This window comes from Oncorhynchus keta, chromosome 26 (assembly GCF_023373465.1).
Source record: "Oncorhynchus keta strain PuntledgeMale-10-30-2019 chromosome 26, Oket_V2, whole genome shotgun sequence".
Classification (NCBI taxonomy): Eukaryota; Metazoa; Chordata; class Actinopteri; order Salmoniformes; family Salmonidae; genus Oncorhynchus; species Oncorhynchus keta.
Genome location: NC_068446.1, coordinates 12,620,264 through 12,637,264, shown reverse-complemented (window position 1 = coordinate 12,637,264; position 17,001 = coordinate 12,620,264). Strand labels below are relative to the sequence as shown.

The window sequence follows — 17,001 nt, the reverse complement described above, 5'->3', positions numbered from 1 at the left end:
AACAATGAGTCAGATATTTCACCAGATGTATTAATGTGAAGCATCCAGTTGGCGTTTCCTCACTACCAAATATAATGAGGAAGCCCAGTAGGAGAAGGTGGAGCGAGATGGATTTTGGCCGAAATTCTGCAAATGTTGTCATTGATGAAACATTTGATTCCCATACAGTTTTCTGTTTCCAAACTAAAATCTGTAGCAAAAAACTTTGTTTTGCTATGTGTTTTTTAGGAGTGTTTGGCGAATTGAGTTACTGCACACGCGCAGTGGGCGTTCCCTTATGGAAATAAATGCTAGAACACGCCAATAGGATTTCCGTAGCCGTTTGCTTTGCTCTGCCCACTTTTATTTTTTCATTTTACTAGGCAAGTCAGTTAATAACAAATTCTTATTTTCAACGAGGGCCTAGGAACAGTGGGTTAAGCCCTTTGTTCGGGGCAGAACGACAGATTTGTACCCTGTCAGTTTGGGGATTCGATCTTGCAACCTTTCTGTTCCTAGTCCAACGCTCTTAACCACTAGGCTACACTGCCGCACACTCTGATTAATTTATCCCCATTGGAAACGACAGGCTCTGGCCTATCTTGGGTTAGTTATAAAAAATCTTTGGATTGAAGTTGGGCAGAAACTGCTTCTCCGATAGAAATCCCGCTTCAGGCGATGTCGGTGGCGAGCTAAAGAAATGCGTAGAAACACCGCATCGGGTTAACGGACGTCTCGCGCCAAACTGCGCACGGGCAAGCCTTCAAATCAAAGGCGCTCCTTATTAACTATAAAGTCATTTGTGACGAAAATGAACACGTGTCAGTTTCGCACTTTCACGATGTTGGAATAATAACGTGTTGAACTACTTAAAACATTGTTAGAATCCAGGTTGTGCCTTTAGATTTTGAGAAAAGTAAAAACTAAGGAATACTTTTTGACGTATGTCATTGAAGTCTCAAATCCGGCCTGGTCTGTTTGGCAAGCGTTTCCGGAAGTCTCGCGATGTTGCGCCTCGGTTTAGAAATTCTGTCATAGAGAGTGACTTAAGCTAGTTGGCCGACTAGCATGTTAGCAAAGAAAGTACTTCGCTGCAAATGTTTCAAAAAGATATTGGCCTATATAGTCCTGTGGCATTTAACGAAGACTTAAGGGTTTATTTTTAAGTGTCGGACAGGAAACGGACGGCTGGTAACGTTACAATACAGGTACATTAGCAATCGCTGTCTAGCCAGCCAACTGTAACTAACTAGGTACTTGCAAGCTAGCTAACGTCAACAACAATAACATATTGTCGGAGAAAGGTTAAACTGTAGATATGTAACTAGTTATGATGCATATTATTTATTACATTTTTGCCATGATGTAAATGTTTAGGCCTTGACCATGTAGGCACAGCTAGCCCGTTGACGTTAGTTAAATTGAAAACGTGTTGCAGCACTGTTGGGGCTGTTCGCGAGCCAGCTAGGCCCAAAACGTACCAGACGAGATGATTGATTGTATGATCTAGTCAGTAGCCTGTATTTGCGTTGCTTGGTCACTTAGTTTAAACGGATGGATGGTTATTTTATGCACAGCAACTAGGTAAGTCAAATGTAGAATCAAACCTAAAATCTGATGAAGTGTACAGAGAGACGCAGGGTTGCCAGGTGAAGTTAAAATGTCGAGCCCATTTGTTTTACCTTTATTTAACCAGGCAAGTCAGTTAAGAACAAATTGTTATTTTCAATGACGGCCTGGGAACAGTGGGTTAACTGCCTGTTCAGGGGCAGAACGACAGATTTGTACCTTGTCAGCTCGGGGGTTTGAACTTGCAACTTGCGGTTACGAGTCCAACGCTCTAACCACTAGGCTACCCTGAGCCCATGACCACTCAAAGCCAACCCAAAAGGCTCGGAAAAACTAGTACACACCTTTTTTTTGGACAGCATGGGAGGAGTTGTCATATCTACAATAAACCACTTTCACGTAACGTTGAGTATCATAGTATCTTGTAACGTAGTAACTTGTTAGAAGCAAAATTCTGGTTTCCTCTAAATAATAATAATAATTGCAAGTTATGACATTGCAACCTCTTAAGGATTGGACCCTATAAAAAAAAAAGACATACCCAAATCTAACTGCCTGTAGCTCAGGACCTGAAGCAAGAATATGCATATTCTTGATACTATTTGAAAGGAATATAACACATTGGGAGAATATAACATATTAGATCTGGTAAAAGATAATGCAAACGAAAAAACATGATGTCCCCCCCATCTTTGAAATGCAAGAGAGAGGTCACAATGTATTATTCCAGGTTAGGCGTAATTCTGTATTTGCCAAATAACCATTGCATTTCTGTTCAAAATGTTGTATCAAGATTGCCCAAATGTGCCTAATTGGTTTATTAATACATTTAAGTTCATAACTGTGCACTCTCCTCAAACAATAGCATGGTATTTTTTCACTTTAATAGCAACTGTAAAGTGGATAGTGCAGTTAGATTAACAAGAATTTAATGTTTCTGCCCGTATCAGATATGTCTATGTCCTGGGAAATGTTCTTGTTACTTAAAATGGCATGCTAATCACATTAGCTCACGCTAGCTCAATCGTCCCAAGGTGTATGGTATATGGCCAATATACCACTGCTGAGGGCTGTTCTTAACATGACACAATGCCTGGGTACAGCTGTCAGCCATGGTATATTGGCCATATACCCCAAACCCCCGGGGTGCATTATTGCTATTATAAACTGGTTACCACTGTGATTATAACAGTAAAAAGTAATGTTTTGTAATACCTGTGGTATATGGTGTGATGTAGCACAGTTTTCAGACAATCAGCATTCAGGGCTCGAACAAGGTTTAGAAATTTATATAAATCCCCTTTACGCGTGTGCATAGCTGTAGATAAATCCGACAGTAAAGCTCTGAGCAAGAAATACTTGGATGAACATAAAAAAAACTGTTAGGCTATTTTCTGGCAATTATGTGCCAGATATTAAGACTACAAACCATTATAATTGGCCCATTTGCAAGATTGACTTGTAATTTCAATAGGCATAGGCTACAGACTAAAATCTGGGTTTATGAATGCAATTACATTTTGCCGTAGTTTGCTTAGCTTAAGCCCCTGATAGCCCCTGATAGGCCTACATCTCATTTCAGATAGCCTACATCTTGTCTAGGATACTGTAGACAAGATATAAACTGAACGATTTAGCAGCTTGCTTAGTTCAAATTAAGACTAATTTATTAATGAAGAGGTGAGGCGATTTCGCAATTAGAGGTGCTTGTTTCCCAACAGCCTGCTTGAATAGGCTGCTGAGGATGGGGTCATAATTTCAATAATATGTATATGAACTGAATATGCTTGTCAACAACAGCCAGTGTTTATTAAAAAAAAAAAGTTTTACCTGTAGCCTAATCTGACAACTGTTACGTCAATCTAATGCGTTCATAATAATACAAGGCAACAAACTGTCGTAGGCTATTTATAAAATTGCTTTGCCAGGTCCAGGTAGGCTACACAAGTGACACACATTGATTTGCAATGACTCCAGTGATGTTGTCATTTCAACATATTTATTGTATGAAATGGCATATACAATGGCATATACATTTAATAGGCTACTTGATTGCCAGCAGAGGCAAATGTATAGTTCTACACATTTAGCCTAATGTCAGTTACATTGAGGACTTTTCTCCATAAGAAGAACCACTTCCATTTCAAATTTCCACTCGGGTAGCCCCGGAGACCCAAGCATACATAAAGCATGCTTGATACCTTTTTCTTTAAGCAGTCAACATTAGAATGCAGTTTAAACCACCTCTGAGCAAATTTATGTAATGCACTCTAGTGCGCCCAAAGCCGTTTTCAGGTGCTTTTGGAACCGGTTCTATACTGGTACCTTTTTGCGTTGTGTTCTGGGGAGTTTTAGGTGGAAGGGAAGGGAAAGCTCTGGACACAATTCTGCTGGTTGTCTCTTTTACCCCCTTTTTCTCACAATTTTTGTGGTATCCAATTGTAAGTAGTTACTATCTTGTCTCATCGCTACAACTCCTGTACCGGCTTGGGAGAAACAAAGGTCGAAAGCCATGCGTCCTCCGAAACACAACCCAACCAAGTCACACTGCTTCTTAACACAGCGCGCATCCCAGAGGCTAGCCGCACCAATGTGTCGGAGGAAACACCGTGCACCTGGCGACCTGGTTAGCGTGCACTGCGCACGGCCCGCCACAGGAGTCGTTATTGCGTGATGAGACAAGGATATCCCTACCGGCCAAACCCTCCCTAACCAAGACGATGCTAGGCCAATGGTGCCTCGCCCCATGGTCCTCCCGGTCTCGGCCGGCTGTGGCAGAGCCTGGGCTCGAACCCAGAGTCTCTGGTGGCACAGCTAGCACTGTGTCACCCGGGAGGCCCCGGTTGTCTCTCTTTTTTTAAATGACTGCATGGAATGGATACAAATGCAAGGCAAATGTTAATGCGGCTGTCTGGACTCATGCACAAGTATATTTGCCTATTCCTCACTATGCTTTGAGCAAACTGACAACAAAAAAATGTATCGTACAAAATGTACATGTTCATATTTTCAAAAGACTCAAATGTCATTTTTATTAAAGTTGTACACCAATATACTAGTAATTTGCTAATAAGAAGTATGTATTTGAATGTTCTATTATACTGCAGGCATACTAATGAGGCAACAACACCCTTCCCGACATGACCAGACAGTTAACAAAATGAACGACCGCTAACTAGGCACATCAAACATGAAATACAAAAATGTCACATTTTAACAACATACCTGCATGGAATGGCTACAAATCCAAGGCAAACAATGCTGCCATCTGGACCCTCATAACTCAAGTATATTTGTCTGACAAAAGATAGTAAAGAAAGATTGATGAGGGGGGAAAAAACATAATACATTTTAGAATAAGGCTGTAACGTAACCAAATGTGGAAAAAGTCAAGGGGTCTGAATACTTTCCGAATGCACTGTATATCACATTTTTGCCTACATTGTAAAATTGTCAACTTCTGGAGCTCATAGGGCTCTGATCAAAAAGTAATGCACTGAATAGGGTGCCATTTTGGATGCAACCTAACTCTGACTCTCCTGACTCCTCCCTCCCCCAGGTGTCCTGCTGCAATGTCAAGACGGAGCAGAAACAGCCGGGCATGGCGTTACGTGTGGAGTGGACTACGGCGAGATGCTGATTCCCGGGCGCTGGTACTGTCCTCAGAAAGTGAAGAGTGGGGCTACGAACGCTTACAGGTAAGGGTCGGTTTGTGACGGACGTAGTCCAGGGGTGTGAAACTCATTCCATAGAGAGAAGATTGCCTTCTGTTTTTTGTTATTTCCTTTCAGTTTGTGTCCAATTAAGACCTAGACAACCAGGTGAGGGGAGTTCCTAACTAATGAGGGACCTAAGGCAAGTTGATCAATCAAGTACAAGGGAGGAGCAAAAATCCGCAGACAATTGGCCTTCCGTGGAATGAGTTTGGCACCTGTGACATAGACAGTTCCATTGTGCCAGAAAAGTGGAGTCAAGTACAGCTGACATATTTGAGCACTGTTATGTACTGTTTGGCCTCTGCAGTACAGTGACTCAGACTCTGAGCCAGACTACCGTCCCGTGGTGCCACCGGTCCCCAGTGCCGTGCCCGTTACCGGAGAGTCGTACTGCACCTGCGACTCCCAGGCCGAGCCCAGCTACAACCCACATCTCCGGGGCTTCCACCGCATCAAAGACTGCCACTGTGGAGAGGAAGACCAGGGTGAGGACTGGAGGGGCAGGGTGGGGAACTAGGGTTGTGTTCAGAAGGGCACACCGTAGCAAAACATTTTGAAGTGGAAAAGTGAGCAAATTTTTATAGGTCAAGTTCAGGTATTCCCTTCAGGTATTTCACACTGTTTCTGAGGGTTTTCTTATGTTTCATGCCCATGCTGTATCAGGAAGTTCCCAAAAGTGAAGCTCTCACCATTATTTGCTTATTCAAATATCTTAAGTGTCTGAAATGTTGGAAGTCAACTGTCATTTGATCCACTGACCTCTTGACATTGCAGACTTTGACTGGGTGTGGGACGATAGTAACCGCTCCACGGCCACGTTGATGACCTGCGACAACCGCAAAGTCAACTTCCACACAGAGTACAGCTGCGGCACAGCAGCCATAAGAGGTTCCAAGGAGCTGGCAGATGGACAGCACTTCTGGGAGATCAAGATGACATCACCAGTGTACGGGACAGATATGGTGAGGCTCTGCCCATCATTACTTAGGAGACAGCATTATGAGGATCAGTAGAGACAGGTGTCACTTTAAATCGGAGGCTGGCACATTGTATTGGAATAGTTTTCATTCATTCATTTATTCAATTCCAGCCATTACTATGAGCCTGTCCTCTGATTTCTCTCTTTTACCAGCCTCCTCTGCTGGGGGTTGGTGCTTAGTCTTGTAAGACCTTAGGAAGTTTAGTGGTTTCCCTTTCCTAAAGCTTATTTTGTGAACCTTTTGCATATTGTATAATGGTGAGCATGTTGATTACTGTTCTATTTTAATGTTATGTGGTTAAGGTGAACATGTTGAATGAAGACTATTCGATGTTGTGTAGATGGTAGGCATCGGAACCTGTGACGTGAACCTGGATAAGTACAGACATACCTTCTGCAGCCTGTTGGGGAAAGATGACGACAGCTGGGGTCTCTCCTACACTGGTAAAACCATATAATCCATCAGATAGTCCTTATCACAAACAGACCTGGGTTCATATCGTATTCAGGTTTTTTTTTCAAATTACTTTCAGTGTTTGATTGAGCCTGCCTGTAGTGGTGCCTGCTCTGCTGGACAGGGTTTTCACTTTTGGAGCTGTTAGCAGTTGATGTTATTCTTTAATAATACAAACCCTATAGCAAATCAGGGGGAGGAAAATAGGTTTATTCAAAGATGATAAATCATAGATTTTATGCTGAGAGGTAGATGTTAGATGGTCGTTCCTTCCCTATCCTCAGTGATTCTCTCCACAGAACAAAGGTACAGGATGTAGTTTTATAACCCAGCCCTAGCCTGTTGTTGGCCAATTAGAATTCCTTGCAATAAAACTGGATCAATGGCCAAATAACAAGTATCCTATTTCAGGTTGGACCAATGAGAACGTGCCACACATAGCTATGAGTTCAGGACTGACATTCCTAACAGATGTTGAACTGAAAACCATCTATTTCCATTGATAATTCCATATTGACCATTAGTACTCTATTGACTTTTAGTACTCTTGACCTCTCGTCCTCTGTGTTGTGTATTTATCTTCAAAATATTCTTACACTCCCCCTAGACCATTTTAAAAAGAAATATACTTAATGTCTTTTTAGAAAATATTTTTTTTAAAACATGAAAAAATATATAGTATAAAACACATTAGCAGTATGCATAAAATCATTCACATTAAACACCTTGCATTTCTATAACACAAAGGGCATATTTTACTTGCTGTTACAAAAATAAATAGATTTCAAACAAAGTTAGAAAAAACAAATATTAACTGGTGTAATGATGGATGTCCCTTACGATTCCTACCACATCCTGTATTAGGAGGAAACTCCAAAAAATAAAATTGTCTACAAGACCAGAATATTAAATCGTCCCATTGGCAAGGTAATCATTTACCAAGTCCTTTAAAAGTGATCCGCTCTTCCACACTGGTATCAGTCCCACATAGATACAGTGCCTTGCGAAAGTATTCGGCCCCCTTGAACTTTGCGACCTTTTGCCACATTTCAGGCTTCAAACATAAAGATATAAAACTGTATTTTTTTGTGAAGAATCAACAACAAGTGGGACACAATCATGAAGTGGAATGACATTTATTGGATATTTCAAACTTTTTTAACAAATCAAAAACTGAAAAATTGGTTGTGTAAAAAAAGTTTTAAATATCCAATAAATGTCGTTCCACTTCATGATTGTGTCCCACTTGTTGATTCTTCACAAAAAAATACAGTTTTATATCTTTATGTTTGAAGCCTGAAATGTGGCAAAAGGTCGCAAAAAGTTCAAGGGGGCCGAATACTTTCGCAAGGCACTGTAACTATTAGAAATTATGTTCTGAACGTCTGCCGGTAGTGAGGAAATCTTCCTTTCTAATTCTTCTTCCGTTCCACTGGTTGATAACGACTTCTCTAGTGAACACTTCACCAGTGATCTTGTATAATTTCAAGTTCAGTCCTTGGGTCAAGGGATATTGCTTTAGACTGTAGATTGTAGTAACCTGTAATGAAGGAAACAAAAAAGTGAAAGTAACATGTCTTGGTTTCAAGAGAAATTGATATTTCACATAGATTTCCCTAAGTAAGCATGTCCCGATTTCAGGAAGATTTTGGCCATTTTTTAAACATTTTTTTATTAGATAGCCCTAATATGATGACTGCGGTGTACAACATAGAAGCATATCAGGTTCTGATCATCTTACTATGCTTCTTCACCTGAGATTGGCCCCCGATTGCTAATCAATCCGTTCTTTATTCTCCAGGCTCCGCTTTGTCATCAACATGGACAACCTTGCAATGAGTGACATAATATCCATTGTGATTTTCCATGGACTTTTACTGCTGACCTCGTTATGAGCAGAACGTGATAAGGACCTTCCCATTTTGGCCCTAATGTCTCTGTTAAATATTTTTTTACCATCGCTCACTGTCCTGGTACTACGTCATGTCCCCCCTCGGGACTTATTCCCCACGCCTCTTATACTTGTCTGTCTGCTTCCGCTACTGCATTAGAGAGTTGTATGCAATAGTTAAACATTGTGCCACTCATAAAGTGAACTGATTTTCTTAAATCTAACGTGCCTGTCACTATCACATTGTCCATTGTAGTGTTAGGTTCTAATTCTCAGGATAAAAAAAATCAACAGACACTATGAAAGCTTAACCAAGTTTAATTCTTCCCAGAGGATCAATACAGCTGCATTAGACAACGACATTTCACACAAGCACTGATATTTAACCCTCCTGAGTCTCCTCCTACACATCTGAACAGCCAATGCATCTCTGTTGCTAGACAGAACCTTAGTGATATCTGTTCTTCCTCACTTCATCTGACCTGACCTCTACCCCAAGTGCTCACTCCTCTCCAACTCATGGCTGTCATGGTGCCTGGTACCAGACTGTGTCCTCCCAGTGGATCCCTCCCATAGGATCCCTGATGGCTAACAATAACATATCCTGACATAATGTAAATGTTATACATTATCCTCTCTCCCTCAGTGACATGAATAAGTATATTTCATATCCTCAGAACCCAACAGTAGTAACTGCCCAGCCTGCCTTCCTCACCCCCCTCCACAATGCTTGAACCGTCTGTGTATAAGATCAACTCTGGGTTTTCCAACGGATTACTCTTAATAAACCCATCAGAGAGTTGATCCAAAACCAACTCACAAAAGTCGTGTTCAAGTAATGTGGTTTATGGAGGAAGCATCAGAGTAGCTGGATTACATGGTGTGCCACATTGTATGATGATGTTAAGAGCCTCCACTACTTTAGTAGCGGCCATAGCTTTCTTTGCTAATGGGATATTGTTTTGTACAAGGTGGTGCAACACCTGTCAAGCACACTGGTTCCATATCCAAAGTTCCACACTCTTTTCTTCGTAGTTCCAATAGAATGGTTCTGAACTGTAGAGCCCTGCAGTTGTCTAATTTGCCACGTCACCTTCCCTTCAGAAATGTTCAATGTAGAGTCAAGTTGCATAATAACATCAAGGCCTAAAATAAGGTTGTTCAAATGAGCCTATCCACACCACTGCATCCATCTTCAATGGACCAATAGAAATTGATAATGGTTTAGTCTGTTTGGTATCTGTCTCTGTCCCCCATTTATGATTTTTCAATGCCGATACTGATTATTGGAGGACCAAAAAAAGCCGTTACCGATTAATCGGCCAATTTTATATATCACACAAATAAATATACATACAGTTGAAGTCGGAAGTTTAGGTTGGAGTCATTAAAACTCGTTTTTCAACCACTCCACAGATTTGTTAACAAACTATAGTTTTGGCAAGTCTGTTAGGACATCTACTTTGTCCATGACACAAGTCATTTTTCCAACAATTGTTTAGACAGATTATTTCACTTATAATTCACTATATCACAATTCCAGTGGGTCAGAAGTTTACATACACTAAGTTGACTGTGCCTTTAAACAGCTTGGAAAATTATCTTATGGCTTTAGAAGCTTCTGATTGACATAATTTGAGTCAATTGGAGGTGTACCTGTGGATGTATCAAGGACTACCTTCAAACTCAGTGTCTCTTTGCTTGACATCATGGGCAAATAAAAAGTAATCAGCCAAGACCTCAGAAAAAATATTGTAGACCTCCACAAGTCTGGTTCATCCTTGGGAGCAATTTCCAAACGCCTGAAGGTACCACGTTCATCTATACAAGCAATAGTACGCAAGTATAAACGCCATGGGACCACGCAGCCGTCATACCGCTCAGGAAGGAGATGCGTTCTGTCTCCTAGAGATGAACGTACTTTGTTCAAAAAGTGCAAATCAATCCCAGAACAGCAGCAAAGGACCTTGTAAAGATGCTGTTGTTTACAACGTCGTTCTAGTCACATTATGCATATTACATAACAACTGTCCCGATCCCATAGAGTTTGAAGGGATAATTCGGGATTTTGGCAATGAAGACCTTTTATCTACTTGCCCAGTGTCCGATTAACTCGTGGATATCATTTTTATGTCTCTTCGTCGAGTATGGTTTTGACTAGAAATAATACAGCTTTTGTCAGATTTGACTTTTCGTAGCAGTTTAGGAGAATTGGGTTAAGGTTATGAAAAGGGTTAGGGTTAGCTAAAATGAAAAATAATAACTTTTGATGTCAATTTGACAAAAGCTGTTTAGCCATGACCATGCAGTATGAAGGTAGGTAGTTTCGCTAGCCAATGCTGACAGGAAGTCTACAGGTATACCAGCTGTTCCCATAGACTACAAGTTATTGTGCCAACACTAGTTGGCATTTGATGATGAGCTAACTGTGGAGTGGAAAATTCCCAAATGGAGCAAAGATATCAATGTACCATTTCCAAATAATGTTGGGCAAAAAGAATAGATTTTGAGGTGGTTGAGAATGGACTGTTTCTCTATGTAACCCACATACAAATTAGCATAATTAGGAGCCATAGGGGATCCCTTAACAGTACCCTTCATCTGGATAAAGAAATTGTTTTGAAACATGAAATAATTGTGTGTGTGTGTGTGAGCCTGTCCCCCCCCCCTTATAATAATAATAATAATAATGCTAATATGGTCATATTCTAGGTCTGTTACATCATAAAGGAGACAAGGTGAACTTCTCCTCACGTTTCGGCCAGGGCTCAATCATCGGAGTGCACCTGGACACATGGCATGGAACACTCACCTTCTTTAAGAACCGCAAGTGCATAGGTAATTACAGGGGTCACAGGTCAAGGGGACCAGGTGGGGTGAGTAGTGATCTACATATAGTAATTTAACTACGTTTTGCATTAGCTTGGTGGTAGTTGAACTAAATTCAAATCTTGGTAGCAATTTCAGTAGTTAACCTCTCTGGGATATGTGTACTAGCGTTCCACCTGGCCAAAAGCCAGGGAAAATGCAGAGCGCCAAATTCAAATAAATTCCTAACTTTCGTTAAATCACACATGCAAGATAGCAAATTAAAGCTACATTTGTTGTGAATCCAGCCAACATGTCAGATTTCAAAAAGGCTATTCGGCGAAAGCAAACGATGCTATTATCTGAGGATAGCACCTCCGTAAACAAAGACAGAAAGCGTATTTCAAACCTGCAGGCTCGACACAAAACGTAGAAATAAAAATATAATTCATGCCTTGCCTTTGACGAGCTTCTTTTGTTGGCACTCCAATATGTCCCATAAACATCACAAATGGTCATTTTATTCGATTCATTCCGTCGATATATATCCAAAATATCAATTTATTTGGCGTGTTTGATCCAGAAAAAACAACCTGCGCAACATGACTACAAAATATCTCAAAAGTTACCTGTAAACTTTGCCAAAACATTTCACATGTAATACAACTTTAAGTATTTTTTTACATAAATAATAGATACAATTGCAGATGGGATGATCTGTGTTCAATACAGGAGGAAAACAAACTGTAGCTAGCTTTCTGGTCACGCGCCTCTATCTAACAGTATACTTGAAGTGACCCTCGTTCAAGGTGGCCGTACTTATTCATTACACAAAGGAATAACTAAGACTGTTGACATCCAGTGGAAGCGATAGGTACTGCAGAAGGCCCCTTTAGAAATCTGGATTCCCAATGAAAACCCATTGAAAAGAGAGTGACTTCAAAAAAACAAATCTGAATGGTTTGTCCTCAGGGTTTCGCCTGCTAAATAAGTTATGTTATACTCACAGACATGATTCAAACAGTTTTCAAAACTTCAGAGTGTTTCCTATCCAAATCTACTAATAATATGCATATCTTGAGTAGCAGGCAGTTGAATTTGGGCATGCATTTCATCTGGATGTGAAAATACTGCCCCCTGTCATCAAGAAGTGAATTACTTTTTTGCCATGTAGCGTTGTAGTTAACTACTGGAACTACACACTACTTTTTGGGGCAAAAAGATAAGAAAATATGGGTGAAAGAGGCAAGAATTTCCTTTATTTTACTGCATCAAACGTGCCTAATTCTCACTTGAAACAGTTGTTGTTATTAATAGGCTAAATTACACATTCTGTTTACATTTGACTGTTCTTGCAATTTGTAGTCTGACATTTCAGATTTAGAAATAATATATCACAAAGTAGTTTGAACTACTTTTTCAAATTAACTTTAGTTCAGTAAACTATATTTTTTCTTAAAGGAAAATTACACCCCAAAATATATATTTTGGTATTTGTTTGATTAGTCCATTGTTGATACAGTCCCGAAATGTTTTGTGTGCAGTAATCAAGTTACAGAAATACTGCCGGTAAGATTGTTTTGGGGTGTTTTCCTTTAAGTGTAGCTTAACTTCCTCCAGTGTGAAGTAATGGATAACTTGGTAAACTATATTTTCAGGGTAGCTTCCCCAACACTGCATGATAGATGGGTGGTTGGGCAGTATGTAACTAGATGGGAATTAGGGGCCAGTTTCTCAGACACTGATTAAGCTAAGTCCTAGGCTACAATGCATGCATTATGTCAAATCTCCATTAAAAGTGATTTCTAGTCCAGGACTAGACTTGATCTGGGATGGGAAAATCGGCCCTATAAATCACTTCAAGACCTAATTAACATGGAACCTACCTAGGATTTCTCATATTCCCCCTCTGCATGTACCCAGCTAGTTACCCCTGTGCTGCGCCTAGCCTTTTGCTTGTGTGTGACGTTGGGTAATGTGACAGAAAATGGATACATTTCCATTCTAAACTGGACAATAAAATGTATATTCTATTCTGCAGGGGTGGCGGCTACGGAGCTACAGAACAAGCATTTCTACCCCATGGCGTGTTCCACAGCAGCCAAGAGCAGCATGAAGGTGATCCGCTCCTGCTTCACGCCCACTTCCCTGCAGTACCTGTGCTGTGCTCGCCTACGCAAGCTCCTCCCTGAGTGCCCAGACACCCTGAGCGTACTGCCGCTGCCACCTGGCCTGCGCCACCTTCTGCACAATAAGCTGGGCTGGGTCCTCCGCCTCAACAACGGCCTCCTGGGGGCTCCAGGGAGGGGGGGCTTGGGGTCTCACTTGCCCCCTACGCTCCCCTTGGCTGGGGCCTTGTCCTCTGAAAGCGATGACTCTGAGGGGTGTTCGTCGGACCCTGAGGCATGTCAGAGGAAGAGATGTCGTTGGACGTGACGGGAATCCGATGTGACCCCCAATGTAAACACATGGGGTGTTTCCTAAATTACACCCTATTCCCTATAAATAGTGCACCACTGGTCAAAGACCCATAGAACTCTGGTCAATAGGGTGCCATTTGGATGCAGCCATGAACTGGACTGGATCCCTGCCCCCTCCCTGAGACACACTTGCGTTATAACCCCTTCCACACACACACATGTTACCATTAATGGTGATCCCAGGACCTAGGGACAGTGTTGTGGGAACATTTTAATCAAGATCAAACGAATGTGGCACTAAGACCTATGGCCAAACTTCAGTGTACATTAACAGTATATGCAACAACAATGATGACATGAAATCAATGAAAAGAGACCAAGTGCAGCATTATGTGGATTGTCACCATGCTTTCTCCTTGTACATAAAATGCTGGTTGGATTGCTATAAGAGTGGCCCGTAGTATAAGGCCCTATTTTAAATTTCTGTTTAAGCTGACCGAAGAACGAAGTTGAGTCCAGAGAGTAGTCGCAATTTGTTGCGCTTTCACATCTCCATGACAACATTTATTTGTTACCTTTTTCCTCCCTCTTTGTTGTGCCTTTGTCTGGTCCTGGCACGAAAATCCAAACAATCCATGTTACTTTATTAATGCAAGGTGTAAATAAGACAAGACTTGCACTCACAATTTGACATTTTCTAAATAGGAGAAAAGGACTGCTTTGAAGGTAGTCCTGGTCAGATTTATTACATGTAAAACATGACCTTCAACAACTATCCTATCTAGAAGACCGTCCCTAGATCAATGTTGATGGAGTCTGTCTGACCAATGGTTAAAATGATGCAATTTGGCGAGAGCCAAATTAGCTGTTCTCTAATGAAATCATAACTTCATTAGGCTGGCATTAACACTGGAATTTAATCAAAGTTTTGGAAAATCTATGGGAAAATGTCTGTTCTTGCTCTGCAAGAATACATAGATCAAGTAATCCGTTATTTTGTTGTTAATCAGCACATTTGTTTCGGAGCAGGAACAATCTTTATTATTTTGTTTAGATCAGCTTGACAATATATATATATATATATTTTTGTCATATCGACACCAGACATGGCATCAACTTGTATTTTTAATTTATTTATATTTATTTTTTAACTAGATGTTTAGGGGGGGTTCTGATGTATTTTTCACTCAATACTGCCGTCGTATTAAATATGGGTTGGACTGTTACACATACACACGCCATCTATGTTGAACTGTGAGTTGTCACTCACCATTCTTATACTGACCTCCCTGTTATGCTCTCCTTCCGCTTGATGGTTGACTCGTTTTGTCTGTTAGTTATTTGATTTTGTTGTCACATGCATTTGATTGGAACCCCTGTGCGTCCAATGGTTGGGTTTCAGACATTGTACTGAATAAAGAAGGCAAAGGGGGTAGAAAAGGGGTGTCCACATATAGCATATAAATATATCTGTGTGTTTTATTATTTTTCAGTGTACAATGTTGTTTATTTTATGCATCAAAGCACTTGTGTATATACAGTGCATTCGCAAAGTATTCAGACCCCTTGACTTTTCCCACATTTTATTTCCTAGACTTGGCCGGACGAGTCTTGGTGGTTCCAAACTTCTTACATTTAAGAATGATGGCGGCCACTGTGTTCTTTAATGCTGCAGACATTTTTTGGTACTCTTCCCCAGATCTGTGCCTCGACACAATCCTGTCTCGGAACTCTATGGAAAATTCCTTCGACCTCATGGCTTGGTTTTTGATATGCATTGTCAACTGTGGGACCTTTAAATATACAGGTGTGTGACTTCCAAATCATGTCCAATCAATTGGATTGACCAATTTTCGGGGCTCCCGGGTGGCGCAGCGGTCTAAGGCACTGCATCTCAGTGATAGTGGCGTCACTACAGACGCCCTGGTTCGAATCCAGGCTTTATCACAATCGGCTGTGATTGGGAGTCCCATAGGACGACGCACAATTTGCCAGCGTTGTCTGGGTTTGGCCGGTGTAGGCCGTCATAAGAATTTGTTCTTAACTGACTTGCTTAGTTAAATAACATTTAAAAATTACCACAGGTGGACTCTAATCAAGTTGTAGAAACATCTCAAAGATGATAAATTGAAACAGGATGCACCTGAGCTCAATTTTTAAGTCTCATAGCAAAGGGTCTGAATACTTATAAGGCATTTGTTTTTAATTTTAAATACATTTGCACAAAAAAAAAACTTTTTCACATTGTCATTATGGGGTATTGTGGTTTTTAAACCCATTTTAGAATAAGGCTGTCATGTTGCAAAATGTGGAAAAAGTGAAGGGGTCTAAATACTTTCTGAATTCACTGTATAAACGGGATATATAAATGGATCTTCTATGTAATGTTCATATTGTATAGGCCTTTATTCTTCTCTTTCTCTCTGTCTTTCTCTACAATAATCTATATCTAAAGCATGGCCTTTAACTGAAAACTAAGATGAATATGTGAAATATGCACAGAAATGTTTTTCTTATTCTAAAAAATAGTCAAGAGGCTCATGGTGCTTTTTGCTTTTTTTCCCCCCCTGGTTCAAGCAAATGTTTAATCTTTAATAATCTGTAACCTTTACATTCAGTGTTCTCTTCTCTGTTAAGATTTATATTGTTATGGCAACCTTTGTTTGCACACCAATGTTCCTCCAGGAAATAACGATTAAGTAAGCAATGTTTGTGCATGTCTGTTGGTCTAAAGAACCTACAATGGCACAAAATGCATCAACATCAAATAAAATACAAATGAAAACCTTCCTTTGCAAATCAAACTAAATGCCACTTTCAGTGTACAGACAGACGGTGGCATCAGCTGAGGCAGCTCTGGCAAAAACAAAAACGAAACATTTTTGTGATCTGAAAATCATATTGACGACAACATTCTACTGGTATTCACCTTCATAGTCTGAGCAGAGGTCACTTCCCAACCTAGTAGGTGACATCACAACAGAGATGGCCACGCAGAACGTTCCATTGCCCAGATTGGCGCACATTCAGCAAGTGAATATTCTTTAAATCCATTGTGATTTCTGTATTGTAAATAGGCCCAAAATGTGGTTACTTAAGTCAGATGTTTATACATTTGTCTGTTTTCGCAGCGTAACATTTAGAAGTTGTCCCTTTTCAGGTTTAGAAGAAGTGACCTCTAAATA

General features: G+C 40.6%; 1 protein-coding gene across 4 annotated transcripts; it reads left to right on the top strand.

Annotated features, from left to right (window-relative positions):
- Window positions 1-413: 413 nt before the first annotated feature.
- LOC118358964 (SPRY domain-containing SOCS box protein 3-like) lies at window positions 414-16,606 on the top strand. Of its 4 annotated transcripts, none has more exons than XM_035737036.2 (7): window positions 414-585; window positions 5,108-5,246; window positions 5,572-5,749; window positions 6,039-6,226; window positions 6,585-6,687; window positions 11,301-11,426; window positions 13,438-16,606. In XM_035737036.2, exons 2-7 carry the CDS (start codon window positions 5,121-5,123, stop codon window positions 13,830-13,832), a joined length of 1,116 nt encoding a protein of 371 aa, XP_035592929.1. In that variant the 5' UTR covers window positions 414-585; window positions 5,108-5,120; the 3' UTR covers window positions 13,833-16,606. The 4 variants fall into 4 exon arrangements, with proteins under 4 accessions (XP_035592929.1, XP_035592928.1, XP_035592930.1 ...); XM_035737035.2 differs by lacking the exon at window positions 414-585 and adding an exon at window positions 675-1,187; XM_035737034.2 differs by lacking the exon at window positions 414-585 and adding an exon at window positions 1,406-1,563.
- Window positions 16,607-17,001: the final 395 nt, after the last annotated feature.

Coding starts and splice junctions, on each gene's coding strand:
- LOC118358964 (XM_035737034.2), top strand. CDS start 1,538: ATGGTTATTTTATGCACAGCAACTAG. Junction 5,247..5,571: donor GGGGCTACGAACGCTTACAG/GTAAGGGTCGGT, acceptor TGGCCTCTGCAG/TACAGTGACTCAGACTCTGA. Junction 6,688..11,300: donor CTGGGGTCTCTCCTACACTG/GTAAAACCATAT, acceptor GTCATATTCTAG/GTCTGTTACATCATAAAGGA.